General features: G+C 37.9%; 2 protein-coding genes and 1 non-coding gene across 3 annotated transcripts in view; 1 reads left to right on the plus strand and 2 right to left on the minus strand.

Annotated features, from left to right (window-relative positions):
• Nucleotides 1–6,701, minus strand: part of LOC115919040 (carbohydrate sulfotransferase 11-like) — a 47,733-nt gene extending 41,032 nt beyond the window's left edge. Inside the window, exon 1 of the mRNA XM_030997665.1 lies at nucleotides 6,210–6,701. The gene's annotated coding sequence lies outside the window, so the exon portion shown is untranslated. The remainder of the gene's footprint in view (nucleotides 1–6,209) is intronic.
• A 4,744-nt stretch (nucleotides 6,702–11,445) lies between these two features.
• LOC115929193 (centrin-3) lies at nucleotides 11,446–17,886 on the plus strand. Its single transcript, XM_030997682.1, has 5 exons — nucleotides 11,446–11,564; nucleotides 13,845–13,980; nucleotides 14,270–14,384; nucleotides 15,703–15,894; nucleotides 16,494–17,886. Exons 1-5 carry the CDS (start codon nucleotides 11,548–11,550, stop codon nucleotides 16,535–16,537), a joined length of 504 nt encoding a protein of 167 aa, XP_030853542.1. The 5' UTR covers nucleotides 11,446–11,547; the 3' UTR covers nucleotides 16,538–17,886.
• Nucleotides 12,617–12,689, minus strand: TRNAV-CAC. Its single transcript has one exon. It is a non-coding gene; the product is annotated as a tRNA-Val (tRNA).
• Nucleotides 17,887–18,945: the final 1,059 nt, after the last annotated feature.

Genomic DNA, 18,945 nt, shown 5'->3' on the forward strand with positions numbered 1-18,945 from the left:
CGTGAAAGAATATGTTTTGACTAATACGTGATAAGAATTTTGCCGGGAAACCGCCTACTAATTGATATATTTGGTAAATTATTATATCTATCCGGACTGGATAGATAGCGTAGTCCCATATACATCTTTCTGTGTACAGTGCTTGTTACTTTACCAAGACTGGGCCAAATTTGTTATTATTTTGATGATTCCAGAACCTTGCAGTACACACCAATACTTATATGCTAGATGATCAACCTTTTCTGATCGATTCCACAACGTTTCTTTCACAATGCAATTACATGACCAGAACTGGTCTATACCTTTAATACTAGTACACGAAGGTTTGTCTTACTGTATGACAGTGTATGTCAATACCAGGGACACTGTGTCTCTGCGTAGGCTATAATACTCATGACTGTTTATACCATAAGCATGATTAAGGGAATAAGACTTAACTTTCCCGTTGAAACCAGCCTAAACCTGAGCATTTACTCGGCGCCACGAAGTCATGCAGATTAAACCAGCCTGAACAAATTTCAAAAACATAGTAATATTAATCAGATAATATGTCTTAATCATTATGACTTAGACTCGAGACATAAAATAAGCACACTGATGAATCCATGTCATGTACAAGTATTTTATCCTTTTAAAAAGGAAGTGCGGTACTATTATTCTGAAAAAGCACAAAAGAAGGGTAGCACATTATCAGGTGCCAGGGGTGGGGGGGGGGGGCTACAATTATTTGAGGCCGGGCACATTTTGTATGGGTCGCCTCTATATAAATTCGTCTCCCTGAACATGCTGACCCGATTGTGCTGCACAATGAAGCAGCAAATCATATCCATGTTGTAGTCCTTTTATATAGGTCTATCCATCATCCCCGACGTCGGAGGACGCGGTGATGATGGGGAGGACCCGTAAAGCTAGATGCTGGCTGACAGGATAAGGGAGGAGGATGAAAGATTGTTGTGATGGTGGGTGAGGATAATCAGGAAAAAAGCGTTCAGCTGCAGGTATAGGTGGAAAGGGTCAGTGATTCAAAAGATGATAGTGATGCTTATTATAACCTCTATGACTAATTATATTGCAGTCTAACCATGCACTCAGGAATTCCCTATGCCCTGTATTTTCACACATTTTGGCCCCCGCCCCCCCCCCCCCCCTCCAAAAGCCGAATCTGCAACAACCAAAATATAGAACGTTGTCCTCGTCAGCACAATATTTGTAACTGTCTTTAATGATTACTCGGAGGTTTGTGACGTATACATACATATTTATTTTGTATCTATACATACACAATTATTGTAAGTAGGATTATGTATGTATCACACCCCCCCCCCCCTTATATGAACTGTATGGTATGCAAGTAGTTAGAATTGTTCTCCCACTTTTCCTAACGCAGGCAACAATGCAAGACCACGATCACCAACAACCAATTAGTAGATTCCATTACATTCCACTTATTCAGACGATATCTCCCCCTCCCCCCCCCCCCCCTTACCACCGCCCCTATAGCATCATGACAAGACTAATGAATGCTATAATACAGAGAAAAAAAGAGAATACCGAATCGATATAGGGCTTTATCCAACCATGGTGTTGCCCCTGAACCTGATTGAGAATCCGATCGGAGTATCTGTGATTAGGTCATCGGTAAAGGACATCCTGCCAATTGAATTAGTCTGATGGCATTCTCGATGCTCCGATTAAAATGCCAGATGGAAGACGCGTACATTACGATGGATAGTTGGATACAATATACTTGGGATCTTCATTATCACCAAATTTTCTCCACGTATACGTCCCAATGAATTACAGATAGATACATTAAAGTACTATACTGTGTTGGATTTTGAATTAGTGAGCAATTAAAGATTTTGCCATTATATCATCCTAATTATCGATGTACTAACGTTACTTATGCAATGACACTAGAGCTATTATTTTTTCGATCTTGTATCTCTCTTTTGGGGAGATTGGGGAGACCCCCCCCCCCCCCTCCGCCGCCCTCATCCCAAATGAATAATTTCAAATAATATCTGCTTGAGTGCCACGATCGGCTAACTCGCTAGACTTCGTTCAGATTCACATGCATAAATCCTATTCGCTAAACAAAGTGGAAATGAACAATAACTATTCATTCATGGATGTCTGTTTCCTATAAACAGTGACGTAACCCCTTCTCCCTTTTATCATTTGAAATTATAGACCTTTGATAACAGCTGTGATGTGAAATCATGACCAATTCGCTTCATGTTATGACTTATAAGCTTGAGCTTCCGCAGCACTTGACTTAATCATGTGACGATTAACGGAATTTTAATTAGACCCCCTGGAAAGTCACTGACAGGTGGCTATCTCATCAACTCAGCTCTCAATTAACATAAGAAAATGAGGATCATGGGAGACCAATGGTCACCAATAATTAGGCATTGTTTTCTTTATAGAGGGAGCAAGTAGCTACAAGTAGCAAAGAGCTCACAAAACTTCGGAGATGTTTGTATAAACTGTTGGCCTATATATATACAGACAGGAAAAATACGTATAATAAGTTGGTCATCCTACAAAGTGAAACGATTTTTTAAAAAAAATTTCGCTAAAAATTAATACAATAATATTCAAAGCATGACAGTAAGTTTGGTTTTGTTCGAAGTTTTATTAAAAAAAACTAACTTAATAATAATAACAACATTTATAATGCGCACATAATAATTATCCACCCCAAGAGATGCTCAAGGCGCCTAACAAGGTAAATACATTAAACTTAAGAAAGTACATGAGAAGTTACAGAGAACGAAAATAATTTAACATAATTAAATATAATTCAACAACGTTAATTACATCAGATTGTGAAATACACTACGTCTTAACTACGGAATTCAGACATTAGGTGTTTTTTTTCAATTTTTTTTTTTACCAATAATAATATATTAACCAAGCGTTGTAAAACTATACCCTAGTCAATAGTCATGCTAGTATACTTCAGAACAGAAATTCTTAAATAATCATGGACTATGTCAAATATTTTATGACACAAAAGCCCTGAGCAATGAGCTGTCAGGTTCCACCGGTAAAGTTCACTATTAGAGTATATATATCCAGAGATTCCCAAACAAGATGTAAGAAGCAGTGGCGGATCCAGAGTGGGGGGTCCGGGGCACCCCCCCCCCCCTGGCGTTAAAAGAGGGGGGGGTGCAAATTTTTAAATTTTCGAGGACCAAAAAAAAAAAAAAATGTGCTCACTACTGACTGTAGTTTGTCGACGTTGTTCGACACAGGGGTGTATCCAGCCGTATACATGTACTTTGACATTTAGAACTTTGTATGAAACGTTATATTTTTCTTTAATTGTCAATATGAAATACTAAAATACTGGTAACCTTGTTGGACGTTTGACGATATTTTGAAAGGCAGCACTACAATATGATTATTCACTGCTGTTTCAACGTGTGTCGTCATCATTATATTTAGTCACACCCTATTTAGACAACATCTTCTTTGATAGAGTGTTGTGGCCGACGTTATATACGCGATCAAAATGACGATAAGCAAAAATAAAGACATCCATGATATAGGACAAAGTCATGAAAACACACTCTTACAAAGTCATGACTGATAATCAAAGTTTTACAACGTTTTTTTCCAAGTGCATTTTGCTGAACGTAATAATGTCTGAATACTATACTATGTTTCATAAAAGTATTAATTGAGGCATGGGTCATGCAGTTATTGCAGTAAACTTCTTTTTTTAAAACGTTATACACCATTTCCCCCGGTTTTACAAACAGATGGAAAGACAACCATGCCCATAAAAGGACTTTGCAGGATAATAAAGGCCGACAGACAATATTGGATAGGACAAAAATTAACGAGTATCAACGATACACTATGATAGCGAGTAGCATGGGTAAACAAAGGTCTCTCTTGAGACCTTATTTCGACGAGATGAAAGGTCACATTTAATATTCCAATGAACCTAGAGTATAGTCGAAATTTACTTGGCATAAAAGGTCTCTGATGACTGTCTGATTTGTCTTCCTGGATAACCAACCCAAGAGGAACTTCATGAAATGAAACCAAAAAAATAAGAAGTGTGCTTCTTCGTGCTCTTTCCTTCACAGGTAAATGACAACAACCCAAACATGATAGAAATCAATCATGCATAGCAGAGTTGAAGTAAAAATTGTGATTGATGTCATAAACTAGAACAATGATCATGATGATACTACTGATATTGTCTAGACAGGAGGATGGGTGTCAACTGTAGCTGATTCCACCCCCCCCCCTGCTCCTCCCCAAAAGGCCAAATCCCCCCCCCCCCCCCCCCCCAGGGACTCATCCTCCCAAACACGGTATAATAAAAAGCTAATCTGCGGAAATGTTACTGGGCCTAATCGTAGACGCAAAAATACATAATTCAAGCTAGATTTTACACTGATCGATAGTCTTGAATGGTAGATTAATACTGTTAAATTTCTTTAAAATGATTAGTTATTCAAAGTTGGGTTCAATGTCCTATGATATTTGATATTCAGAGTTAAGTGGCTGGAACCCTAAACCAACGAGTTAGACATTTGCTACTTGACCTACTATCAAACAACAGGTGGAGCTTAAAGACCTCGGTTGTTTCAATAAGGCCAATTCGGAAAATATTCTCATTATACGCACACTTTGCTATACTTCAATCTAAAGGTTCATTCAATCATAGACCTACCACCAACAGGTCTATGATTCAATAAACATTTGGTAGTTCCAAGGAGTTTAAGAGCTGGAGACCCAACTGGCAACAAATTATTCCAAGCAGCTGCCGTTTTCTATGGTTGCACAATAGAATCTACTGGTGGTGTGCTGTTACCTTTGATGTCCGAGGTTCGAAGTCGCCAATATCATTGGAAAGCTTGAGTAGTGATTATTGTCACGCAGAAATATCCTGAAATACTAACAATTCGATTTTGAACTAATTTGAACTAACAAGGGGAAAATCTAACAGATGATAAAATATGAATACAAATTACAAAAGCCTAATTGTGTCGAGAAATTTACTTTCATCGATGATAGCAGCTTTAATTTGTGAAAAAATAGTAAAAATGTACAGTCCTAAAACCTGCAAATAGACACTTTTCCGATTACTTACGGCTCACGAAACTAAAAAGTAAATTAAAATGGTCGTGTACAGTTCTTTATGTTATAGTCAGATTAGTGCCCACAAATGCCCAGTCGAGTAATTTTGTAGAGTTTTAAAAAAAAAGACATTGGTCAAGTCGGTCAGAATATAGAGAGGCATGCTTCTGCCGAAAACTGAACTTAATTTAATAATTTATCACACTTCAACTGAATGCAATAGACCATTTTACTATTAAACATATTCAAATTTATGGATCTTGCTTTCCTGGGGACCTAGTGACAAATATAATTCCATCACCATGTTAATTAGTGAATGAACTATAAAATACTTGGAATCCAGTCTGCATGCATTGCGTATTGCTATGTTGGGCAAGTCTCGGACAATCTTTCAGTATACATGCATAAAATGTGAATATATTAGTAAACTGGTATATTAAAAAGAAATGTAACAGTAATTTCCTTATCATGCAAGTTTTTAATGCTATCACTGTCAGAAGCAAAGGCAATGACGGATGCATACAAAGTCATGGGAAATGAAAATTAAGTCGGGCAATATTATTCAGTGTTCCTACCAAAATGATGCACAAATAATTTCATTCATTGAAAGATATGGGTAGAAAACGGAAAATAGATACAGGGGGAGAGAAGTGAGGGAGGGGAGGGGAGGGGGGGGGGTAAGGAAAGTGGGCAAGAAAAAAGATCCACTGCACACGAGTTTCATTTTTTTTTTTTAAATAACCAGACCAGGGAGACACTATTCCTGACCCGACCCCTTTCTCTTGTTATGTGTTCTCGCATGCGACCATATTAGCTTCATCACAGTCTTTATTATTAAAAAAAACATCTGCCTTTTACATAAACAATGCATTAGAAAAGTAAATATCCATACAATGGAAGTGAAAGAAGAAAACGTCTTTGTTCGGAATTACCTATTTCAAATAAATACATCAACGTCTTGCTTGAAATACAGACGCCTCCCAGCTTGATACTTTTCATCAGGCGTAAAAATACATATGAAAATGTCAAGAAGTCTGTCAGATTGATCTAATTTTAATATGGAGTCATGATGTATATGAATAGTGATACTGAAAGGACCATACCTGCTGTTTAACTACTGCGGCTACCACGGTCACAATGAGAAGTTACTCCACGGGCACACTCGGGGGTTGACCACACTAGAGTCTGAGCCAACCGTCACACAGATCACGGACGAAGATACATGTATATCTCACAGGTGATGAAAACGTGTTTAAGATGATCTCCGTGCTGAAACGTTTCTTCTCACTTTCTCACTCTTAAACCAGTCAAAATGTGAAAGATTATGGATCTTGTACTTGAGAGAAACAAACGGTGGCAGATATCACGGTTCCACACTCGACTCTCGCTCCTCGTTTTGATTACAAAGCACCAGCGATGCTGTCTGCATTTTGTGTAGCGAGAGCGGACTCGATGCCTTGCTAGCTAGCCTGCCTGGCTGGCATACCGATGTGGTAGATCAACGTATCACAATCTAGGCCTAGGAAACGTAAACACAAAGCTGTGCACACAAAGGCACTGGCACGGACCCACTGACACTGGCATGGTATATCCACTGACATGGTGTGTACAAGTTAGAATAGATTCCAGGCAACACCGGTTTTATTTTTCTCCAATTTTACGATTTTAACTCAGCATGGAGTAGAGAAAACGAATAGTCAGCGGAGTATGATGCTCGAGGCTCAAAATACATCGAAAATATTTCAATTTGCTAGGGTGATATGAGCACAGAGGCGGCCCTCCCGGGGGGCAGGGGGCACAGTGCCCCCACTCTTTCAAGCACCCGAAAAGTGCCCCTTTTTACTTAGGAAAAGTGCCCCTTTTACTTTGTAAGGAGTGCCCTTTTTTCCATAGGAATAGTGCCTCTTTTACTTTGAAAAATGCCCCTATTAATTTGTAAAAGTGCCTCTTCCCCCTTTTCAACTCTGATAAGTGCCCCTTTTATTTGGACACATGCCCCTTTTCCTTCGATAAGTTCCCTTTTCCCTTTGCAATAAGTGTCCATTTTCCATTCTCATAAGTGCCCTTTTTAATCTGTAGTAAGTGCCCCTTTTAAGGTTCGAGAAGTGACTCTTTTCACTTTTGATTAGTGCCCCCTTCACTTGCCCTATTCAAATCTGAGAGGTGCCTCTTTTACTTTGACAAATGCTCCTTTTACTTTGTAATAAGTGCCCTTCTCCTTTTAATAACTACCCCATTTTAACTCAGATAAGCGCACCTTACATTTTCACATGTGCCCCTTTTCCTTTCTAATGAGTGCCCCTTTCCTAATGATAAGTGCCCCATTAAAAAAGAGCCCCTTCCCCTTCTCATAAGTGCCCCTTCTCTGGTAAATGACCCTTTTCAGGTACGAGAAGTTACTCATTTTCACTTCAGATAAGTGCCCCCTTAACCTCCGATAAGTTCCCCTTTAAAAGCTGATCGCTGCCCATTTTCTTTCAACTAATGCACATTTTCCTTTATTATAGGTGCCCCTTTTTCATTCACATAAGTGCCCCCTTTTCACATCTGATAATTTCCCTTATAACAATGATACGTCCCCCTTTTTCTTTCTAATAAGGGACCTATCCCTTTTCATAAATGCCCCTTTTCACCTCCTATAAATGTCCCTATCAAAATCTGGGCCCCTTATCCGTCGACAAATGCCCATTTCCTTTTCTCATGACTGACTTTTTTCATCCCTGGTGAGTGCCTTTTTTTGAGGGTGTAAGAAGTGCCCCATTTTCACCTCTGATAATTAGTCTTTGTACTTTGACACATGCTCCTTTTCTTTTCTGATAAGATTAGTGTCCCCTTTTCCTCTCATAATTAAACGCGCCCAAAATTTCAAACGACTAAGAGCAATAATCCCAAAGCTCGCTCGCTACGCTCTCTCGTATCTATAGATGATATACCTATCAAAAGTCTTTTCAGTCTTCTGTTGTGAGAATGTGCTTATAACCCCATCAGGATTGGGTTTTTCCTCTTTATAAGATGTTATTTTGCGCACTGCGATCTCACAAATATTAAGAAATTTTCCTTGCTCGCTTCGCTCCTTCGCAAATAATTTTTTAGACAATCACACCCAACTGCAAAGAATATCTTGTATGGTGTAAAAAGTGAAACAAAATTATTGACATAATCCTGATAATGTAATCACAATGTAGGGATATATACCAATTTTTAAAAGATTGTATTTTTCGCTTTAAGATTTCCCTTTGTACACTGTTGGTCATAATGGTGGAATAATTATTTTTACCCCAATTTATTGAATGATTTTGACAATGATATATTTCTAATAGATCTAGATAAAAGTATACATTCTCAGACTGTATTGAATGACAACTGGGGAGTGTTTGTTTTGCGTGAATGCTAAAGTATGTGTGTGCTACAATGCTATTCAACTAGGGGACCTACGTCCTTAAGTCACAACTGACAGTAATGGGGATTAATACCTCATAAAAGGGCACTAATATTAGACATCGACACGGTTTTGATCATGGGGGTTCACAGTAAGGAGGACATTGCTTAGCCAATGCATCATGACTGTACGCAGCGGGTGCTAGGGTACGTCGACGCCCCCACAAAAACATTTATAAAAAAAGAAAATGCAATAATTTTTCAATAATTCATTGTATTTTGCCCCGACCTCAACATTAAAAAATCTTCTATGTGGGCATGCCTTGGACCATAATTCATCGTCAAGCATGTCGACAAAGCATTGATCCGAGTTCGGTAGTTTGCGCTATCATAAAATCTATTCCGTAAAAGCGATCGTAAAAGCCTTGTTTGTTCAGAAAATTACACACTTTTATCTCCAGAATCTGGGTAAAAACACTTCATTCAAGTTGTTCCGTAAAAGCGATCGTAAAAGCCTTGTTCAGAAAATTACACACTTTTATCTCCAGAATCTGGGTAAAAACACTTCATTCAGTTGTTCCGTAAAAGCGATCGTAAAAGCCTTATTTGTTCAAAAAATTACACACTTTTATTTCCAGAATCTGGGTAAAAACACTTTATTCAGTTGTTCCGTAAAAGCGATCGTAAAAGCCTTATTTGTTCAAAAAAATTACACACTTTTATCTCCAGAATCTGGATAAAAACACTTCATTCAGTTGTACAGATGTGCTGAAGACGAACTGTCAGTCAAATTTTTTTCTTTTTCAATCTGCGCATAATCATATGCAAATTATACCAAACAAAAATTAGTCTTATGCACATTCAGTGTCACGTATGGGTCGTTACTGTTACACTATATGGACAAATTGGATAGATATGTAAATCATTAAAATTATAATCAGTATACGATGCGAAAATGATTCTTCTCCAGCTTCCGGAAACCACATGGGAATTTTTGTTGTGTCCTGTATAATTTTGAGCGTGAGATTTTTTTCTTCTTATGAGTGACCCTTTTCATTTCCGATGAGTGCCCTTATTCAAATTTGAGAGGTGTCCCCTTTAATTCTGTAATGAGTACCCCCTTTTCATCTCTGATAATTGGCACTTTTCTTTTGACACGTGCCCCTTATGCTTTCTAATTAGTGTCATTTTCCTTTTGATAATTACACTTATTCCGTTGTCATAAGTGCCCATTTTATTTCTGGTGAGTGCCCCTTTTTACTTTGAAATTTGCTCTTTTCTTTTCTAATAGGTGTCCTTTTCCCTTTGGATATGTGCCCCCTTTTCCTTTCCCCATAAAAAAGCTCCTTATTGAAAGCGAATAAGAGCAACTGTTTCTTTAATTTTACCCAAATCTGACTCGCTACGCTCGCATATATTTATAGTTGATACAAGTATGTTTCTTATCACAGATCTTTTTAGTCTTTCATGATAAGATTGTGCGTGAAACCCCACCAGGATTGTCTTTTCTTCTTTTAAGATGATTTTTTTTTGCACTGCTACCGTTCACAATTCTCAAAAATTTTGCTCGCTCGCGAATAAATATTCTTACCATCACAACCAACTGCAAATTTAATTGTATGATGCTTAAACAGTATCTTAGCCCATGTAAAAAGAGAAAAAACATTGAACTCATCACTGAAAATGTAATCACAATGTAGGGGTATATACCAATGTCTAAAAAATTGTAAATTTTTGCTTTGAGGTTTCCCTTTGTAGGTGTCCCTTTTTCCGGGAAGTTGCCCTTCATTGTTGGTGCTCCCCCTACCCACTTTGAATGACGCTTCCCCCCTCCCCCCCCCCCCGGCCTGCTAAAACTCATGAGCTGCCCCCTCGACCTCACGCCAATTTACGCTACGCTTTACCCGATCATAAATACTTTAGCCCAGTGGCGGATCCAGGGGGCCTGGCCTCCCCCCCCCCCCCTAGAAAAAAAAAACGTATAAAAACACGTTAATTTTACCTTTTTGGGGAGATGGGCCCCAAAGGGGGGGGTGCCCCCCAAAAATTTGTGCTCCCTGTACTGACCGGTTTTGACAATCAAGTGATACCTGAGGTAGGTCTACTAGGAAACTGTACCGTGTCAATAACAATGGTTGTCAACATTGTTGCAATGGAAGATCTTGTTTAGAAATAAAATAAATCGGATAAACGTTATACTCTATGGACTCTTGATCTTGTTGAGGGAATCATTACTGTGTTTAGTTATACGTGTATCAATATTAAACACTTACACCTCGATGTACCGGATATGAATACTAGTGTCCTAAAGACTGTTTGTTACACCGGCGTACTTTATCCATGCGGACTGCACAATGCACAGTCCTACTTCTTCTTTTCCTCCTAGAAATCCAAGGCTTATAATTTGATGCTGGAAAAAGCTACAGATTAAAAAAAAAGATTTTAAAAATTATACACCAAATCGCACGAATTGAGTTTAAGGATTAGATTTTTCTTCAGCTCCTCAGGGGGTACACCCCCCCCCCCCCCCCCCTGTCCGTGCAAGCGCGGAACGCCGCTAAATATTTCTCACGAATTGCCCCCCCCCCCCCCCCGGGGCCCTCTTCGCCGCCGGCTGGATCCACCCCTGTGTCGAACAACGTCGACAAACTACAGTCAGTTGTCAAAGGGACTAAATAGAACCTCTATGTGAAAAGGTGGAAAAAATGATCGTTGGCAAATTGATGGTCCCCATGTCACAACCTAGTTCTGCACACAAGCCCTTTCGTAATATTACCGCGGTCCTACATGACTGCTTTATTGGGCAAGCACAATACAAAAGAATATGCAACATGTTGTGACCAAATTAGTTAAACTGAGATGGCCAAACTCTGTGTATAAATAGCTCCGATGTTACCCTTGAAATGACCGCCCCTGACCTTTCTTTGTCTTTCTTCCTTTTCAAAAAAGAAAAGAAACATAGAAAAAAGTACATGGCGCTTGCTCGTCCTCGACCGCCCTCTAACGTCAAACGTTAAACATTATTTTGGCTGGGGTTTTGAAATTCGACAGAGTAGGAGGAAAATGAGTTTATCATTGAGGTAAGTAATAGCTAATTGATTAACACTAGAATTTAAATTGATTAGTAAAACTGCAATTATTTGGCGAAGTTGAAAATTAGGTGTTGCGTTGGGTTGTAATGTCTGTATATCAAATAAAATATAGATTTGTTGTGTGGTATTTTGCTTCTTCTTGTCCCACTTATTGATATCTGTGTTTGCAATGTTGTCTGTGCGGCTATACAGCTACAGTACAGTCAGTAATTGGGAAGCGGAGGAGGGAAACGGGTAATAATAATAGCCTAATAAGTCCACTCCAAATTTTATTAAACCGAAACGGAAATTCTTTTTGCCCAATTGATCGTGAGCCCGGCAGCCACTGAGCAGCGCCAGATCGACGTTGCTCTATCCTTTATTGTTGAACGCCAAACAAGGTTAGGTAGGTCTAGGTCTAGGCTAGACCGAATTTTCCGTCTCTTTCGTTCGTTAGCCTCTTATTGGGGTAGGGTCGGCTCTCTCTTTAGAGACGGAAGCCGTTTATACACATGTCCTTGCTAACGCCACGGCCAGTTCTGGTCGTAGCGTTTTGCCCCCAAAATCCCCCAAAATGTCATTTTACCTCGAGCATGTTATATTGTAAATTAGGCCTAGGCTATAATAAATCAGTTCCACTTACCAACTTGACTGAAATAATCAGTTTAATAGTCCCTTTTTAGGAAATTATGGGTCAAAATCGGAATCCATGTTGAAAAAGATTTTCAAAATGGATTTCGATTTTGACCCATAATTTCCTAAAAAGGGACTATTAAACTGATTATTTCAGTCAAGTTGGTAAGTGGAACTGATTTATTATAGCCTAGGCCTAATTTACAATATAACATGCTCGAGGTAAAATGACATTTTGGGGGATTTTGGGGGCAAAACGCTACGACCAGAACTGGCCGTGGCGTTAGCAAGGACATGTGTATAAACGGCTTCCGTCTCTAAAGAGAGAGCCGACCCAACCCCAATAAGAGGCTAACGAACGAAAGAGACGGAAAATTCGGTCTAGGTCTAGGCTAGCAACAACTCCCATCTTTTAACGTCTTTTGGTATGACGCGGCCGGGGTTCGAACCCAGGACCTCCCGGTTGTGAGGCGGACGCTCTACTGACTGAGCCAACACTCCGGTGGTAGGGCCTCTCCAGCAAAGCAGGGAACAAATTATTTGAACAATTTTTGGGGCTACTTTTCAAGATTGCTTGCATGAAAATAACACTCTTTAATTTGTTTTTGCATTGAACTCTAGAAGTCTATCCAGATTTTTGGGGGCTCTTTTTGGCATTTTCAATTTCCATAAATTGGCGTCTACAAGGGCCCTTCTTATTGGCTATCGGTGGCTGCCATTCGCTCAATGTTATAAGATGCTGGTGCGAGGAGAAAGCTTGCAATTTTCCGTTCATCCGATACCAAATTCATGATATTTCAGTCAAACCCTCTATTTTTATATGATTTTTTCAGCATCCTTATTAAAAGGTTAAGTAGAGTCTCTAGACCTAGATCTATCATCTAGGTCTATTTCAGTTCTTACGTAACTCTTTTTTTAATTTGAAAAATTCAAATTTTCGTCATATTTAAGGTACAAACTGGAAATTTGTACTGGATTGTTTGTTGATTTTTCTATTTTATGTGTGTACCAATGCCATGTGTGAAGTGCGTCACCTGTTTAAAGCATGACATGTCAGTGTGTTATGTATAATAATATTATGTATTGGCAATGCCATTGCACTTAAGTTGCGCTTAAGTTAAGTCAATTTAAATTCAATTCGTTTTATTTCATTCATCATATAAAAACATACATAATTATAACATTGATATTTACAGATAAGTAAGGAACATACAAATAACATAACAAAAGGAAAATACATAAAATACAAATATATATAAGAATGAGGAACCAGCAAGAAAGAACAATTAAGTCCCTCTCTCACTTAAATTCGAAACCACTTGAGCGGATCGGCCAATCGGAGCGGGTATTCTAAATGTACAGCGCTCAATGCGTAAAGTTCAGCCTCATTCATGCCACATTGTAAATCTTAGTAAATTTTTGTGAATAATATTATTGATACAGAATGGGCTTCCTTTAAAATGTGTGCCTTCTCTACGTCATTTCACTTGATCATCACAGTTCACTGAAGCAAGGGATGTGCCCACTATTATGGGTCCATAAAGGGTTCAGAATATATAAATTCTTTTCTCACAAATAATAGATGTATGGAATCTGTATTTCATGATCTGTGACTTTATTACAAATTAATTTATGTCCATTTGTTTTCCATTGCAGATCAGATTTTGCTGTGGAAAAGCCAAGAAGGCGGAAGCGGAGGGAGTTAACAGAGGAACAAAAACAGGAAATAAAAGAAGCATTTGATCTCTTTGACACAGACAAAGACAAAGCCATTGATTATCATGAACTAAAGGTAACCCTCACTTATATTTTACGATATACATGTAATTGTAATTTGATTGTGAATTGGTCAGGTTTTACTTCAATATCTAATTCTGATGAAGAAATCAGTGTGATTAAACAAAAATTAGTGAAAAGAAAGTAAGGAATCACAAAGAACATATTTAAGGTTTTTTTTGTTCTGAAAGAGATGTGCAAGATTTTTTTGGAGGGTGTGTGTTGGGGACTATGGAATTAACCAGTAAAGTGGGCTTTTTGTATTACACTATCAATTTTTAAAAAGAAAGTTTGATTTCTTTTAGGTTGCTATGAAAGCCCTTGGATTTGAGGTGAAGAAGGCTGATGTCAAGAAAGTGATAAAGGATTATGACAGAGAAGGTACAGAGAAGATCTCTTTTGAGGATTTCAATGAAGTCAGTAAGTAGAGTAAAATACTCTCTTTATATTTGATACAATAACTATTTTGCTGTAATTCTCTTTCTTAACTATTCATAGAGCCACAATACATTTGTAAACTTACAATTTGCATTGATGAAAATGCAATGATGTGACACAACTCACACAAATGTGAAGCATTGGATAGAAAACTTATCTTCTAAACTTATCTGATGTGTACCGGTACTTGTTTAGTTCTGAACCTAAATAATCCTCATGCTGTACAGTGCAATCGTACTTGCATTAAAGGCATCGTTTAACAATGTTAAATCTGAGATGCATGGCCCTACATGTTATCAGTGTCTGTGATATGGTGGAATATTGAAGCCCTAAAAACATTGCGCTTCAAAATGATCAAGAAGTGCCTCAAAAAAGTAAAAATCTTTGAGTGACAGGTTTTTAAATACCATACTCGTTTTCCCCAATGGACTGTAGTGTTATGAAAACTGTTAGGAAAACGCAAAATTTGATTTCGATTTCCAATCATAAATATCTTGATAATCAGACAGGCTTGTAAAAGTCATGGGATTCCTGACTGACCTAAACTCCCAAAGGTTAATAATTATCATTGCAGCATGAGCTGTATCCAGGATTTTGTTTCAGAATCTGAGACAAAGTTACCCAATCCCTTTAAGAGACACAACAAATGGCATGCATGAATACATGTGCATTCAAGTATGAGCCTATTTCCGATGCCAAGCTGCCATCATGCCAAAAAATGCCTTGGTGATACCACAGTAAACACTGCCAAACTGACCCAAAACCGGGGCATCGTTTCATGAAACCATCATAAGTACCTGTACAAGTTCACCAACACCCTCAGAATATGTAGTTGTGATATATAATTTCCAAACGGGAATAGCTGATCGGTCGATTTTAGTCAAGTAACGTCGTTCTATAGCTTAATTAATATCTTGACCTTGAGAGGGAGCCATACAACATAAAGAGTTATTATTTACAATTTCATAATTTTAGACTCGATTTCAACCGCGACAATGATCACTGAATATTGTAGGATCGCATATGCTTCCGATATGTTCATTTGAACCAAATTCATGACCCCATACCAAAACTTTGTATTACCTTTAATATGACAGTGTTATGAAACGATGCCTGGGACTCCAAACCAATCAATAACTTGGTCGGTCAAGTGATGTCATTTTTGTTCAGGCGGTTGTTGGTCTGTGGATGGTCTGATTGGTGGGACAGGGGCATCATACGTTTAGCTCCTTGTAAGATCTACTCTCGTTTGAAGATCAATCTCATAATAAAGAGCACATCTGTCTTTAATTTACATCAGTCACAGATTGGATGTTGGAGAGAGACCCCCATGAAGAAATCTTGAAGGCTTTCAAGCTGTTTGATGATGACGACTCTGGTAAAATCAGCGTTCGGAATCTAAGACGGGTTGCTAGGGAGCTGGGGGAGAACATGACAGATGATGAACTCAGAGCCATGATAGATGAATTTGATCATGATGGTGATGGAGAAAGTGAGTTAATAACTATGCTAATTTGTTTACTGATACAACTTTAACAGTTATTGTTACACTTTAGAGTCTATGTATGCATTGAATTCTAACTTTAGAACTGGTTTGATTCAAATATATTTTAAAGGGGGAAAATTGTAACCAAACTGAATTTGATGTGTGTGTGTGTGTGTGTGTGTGTCTTAAAGCGGGACTGCACTACTTGTAGCTACTTGCGCCCTCTTTTTGCAAACAGTGCCTAAGTCGTACCCGTTGGTCCCCCATGGTCCCCTTTTTCTTATGTTAATTGAGAACCGATTTGATGAGATAACAACCTGTCAGTGACAATGCAGGGAGGTCATCCCTCCTGGCCAAACTAGTGCAGATAGGCTTTAAATACAGCACACTCACAATTATTTTTCACTTGATTTACAGGTTTAGAAGCAATTGTTAATAATTAAGATGGTATTTATGTTGCCTTTATTTAATGGCAAGTATTTTGTTTTATGGTTAATCTGTTGGGATAGAATTTTGAAGAAAGCAACACTATGAAAAAATGTTTGCCTCATGTATTTGAATTTTATTGTGTTATTTTCTAAAAATTCTTCTTCTTTCTCCTTTAGTCAACCAAGATGAATTTCTAGCCATCATGACAGGAGACACATGAGTTTATGTGGATCATAAACTCTTCAAGATAACTCTGATGTGATAGAAGATGACTACATGTAATCCTGAAATAGAAAATGGACTTTGGTATGTGTAAGGACTAAGGAGTCTGCGTGAGGTTGAAGGACCAAGATGTGACTTTCGTGACTTTAAAGCCAAATGGGAAATCGCCGAAGTCCAGTTTTTAACTCTTGTGCTAAAGCATTTTGTGGGAAGTCTAGTAATTGGGCAAAATAAATTGGGTAATCTTGTTCAAGTCTAAGTTTCAATACACATGTACATGTATTCCATTTATAGATGTTTCACATTTGTAGAATGCAAAAATACAAATTGTTAGTATTCTTAATAGAGGATGATTATGTAATGAATGAGCAATATGAAACTATCGACTGTGTTCAATTAGGCCCTGACTAGCATGACTACACACAACTAACAGAAGTAGTCATTAGGCAAGTCATGAGTGTGCCTATTTTTTAATGACGTGAGATGATGAAACAAACCTGTGGGTGCCAAATGCGTTGGATAGGAAACTATAAGTGTGTGTGCCATTGTAAGCTGTTTGAATGCTAAAGAGTTGCTTACCGGTAAATCAAAGTAATTATCCGAATGCAGAAATAGAATGCGCTCTCGCCGTGTGATATGGTTTTCACCTTTGTTGATGTTGATCTGGATCTAGGTTTTTTGAAATTTGCTTTTCATAATTAACATAATCTTTATTGGCATTTTGGATTTTGATTTGAGAAAAACAGACACAGTATACAGTTCATTAAGATCACAGAAGGCCTCATAGCAAAATTAATTCATTTTGTGGAGCTGAAATAAATGTGAAATCTTTTGTTTATTTTGACATTGTTATCTCAAAATCTTTCAACTGTAGAAGTGAAATTATTTCAGTTTTGTCACCCACCCAGATTCTCAGGAATCCTCAAGATATTCCATGTTTTTCATTTGTATTTTACCATACATTTTTTTTTTTACTATATAAGTTCAATTATTGTCTCTTATCTCAGCAGCAAAACATTTGAATAATAGTACACTGATTGACACATTGGACAGGATTAGTTATCAATAGTATTTTCATCAGTATGTGGGTTCTTGGATCAATATTTTTTCCTGCACAGAAAATAGCAGTCAAAGATTTCAAGGATAAGAGCTGAGCTAGTCACATATAGAAAATTTTCATATCTTGAAGCCTTCTGAGAAGAAAAAAAATTGTCTCTGTAGCAACTGTGCTGATAACGCCAAGGTAATATAGGATACCTAGATACGGTAATAGATATACATGTACAGTGTTGTATTTACTTTTTAGACACCCTGTGCAATCCATGGGCCTTTGATGCATAATACTGTATTGTTTGTGTGGAGCCCCACAGAATACCCCCCCCCCCTATTTTTTTGTATATCTTTGACTATGTATGTATGACACAAATATATTTCTAGCCCCCATATAGTCCCTCCTCTTAGTTAATTAGGTACCCCCTCCTGCGAGAGTGGCCTCACCCACAATTAACCTAAACACACCAGCTGGGATACCAGGAGTGGCTTCTCACTTTGTTTTGCCATGCATCCTAGTCAACACTTTTCTTATTTTGTCTTCCTTTCATAGGTAAGAAAGAATCTCTTATTATTCAATTGTGTTATATTCTTGTTCTTCATAATATGTGTATTTCTAAACTATTATAACTTCACTATTCACATATCTTGTATTACTGTGTAAAAAGAGATATTAATGATCTTTGCCAATGACTTGTTGGATTATATGACATGTGGACTATGAGAGGAAATATAAGAAATGCCATGTGGGAAGAGATGCCATGTGGGGAGAGATAATGTCATTGATGAACATAGTAATCACTTGTAGAAATGATAGGAAAGTATTATCGTGTGTGTGAGATTGATGATTATGTTGTTTGATTTAGACAACATTTTAAGTAAGTTTTGAGAAGAGAATATACTTTATTACTGTCAGTATATTTGTCTTTTGCTCGATATTCATGTGTATATATATATATTCTTAGCCAAGGACATGTGCCATTTACTATGCATTATGCCAAAGCACATTGTTATATATTCTAGTTCGAGTTAGATACAGTTTGAATAGCGAAATGAGTTGTTCAAGTCCAGATTATCTTTAACTTACAGTATTATGGTCTGCGTGAGTGTGGACGCACCATGTGTATAATATTAGTGTGTTATTAGGTTATGGCAGTGCGTGCAATGTGAACACAACTTCTTATCAGAGTTCTTAATCCCCTCTCCCCCAAGCTTGACCATCCACTGCCATGCATTACACGCACACAGTGTAGATAGAGTATATGCTATACCCAAATGCTATGTTGAGAAGTGTTAGAGATAGAATGTGTTTGTTTTTGACACATGCTGGAAATGGTATCTTAGGCGGGAATGAAA

Source organism: Strongylocentrotus purpuratus, unplaced genomic scaffold (assembly GCF_000002235.5).
Source record: "Strongylocentrotus purpuratus isolate Spur 01 unplaced genomic scaffold, Spur_5.0 spur5_contig_858, whole genome shotgun sequence".
Taxonomy (NCBI): domain Eukaryota; kingdom Metazoa; phylum Echinodermata; class Echinoidea; order Camarodonta; family Strongylocentrotidae; genus Strongylocentrotus; species Strongylocentrotus purpuratus.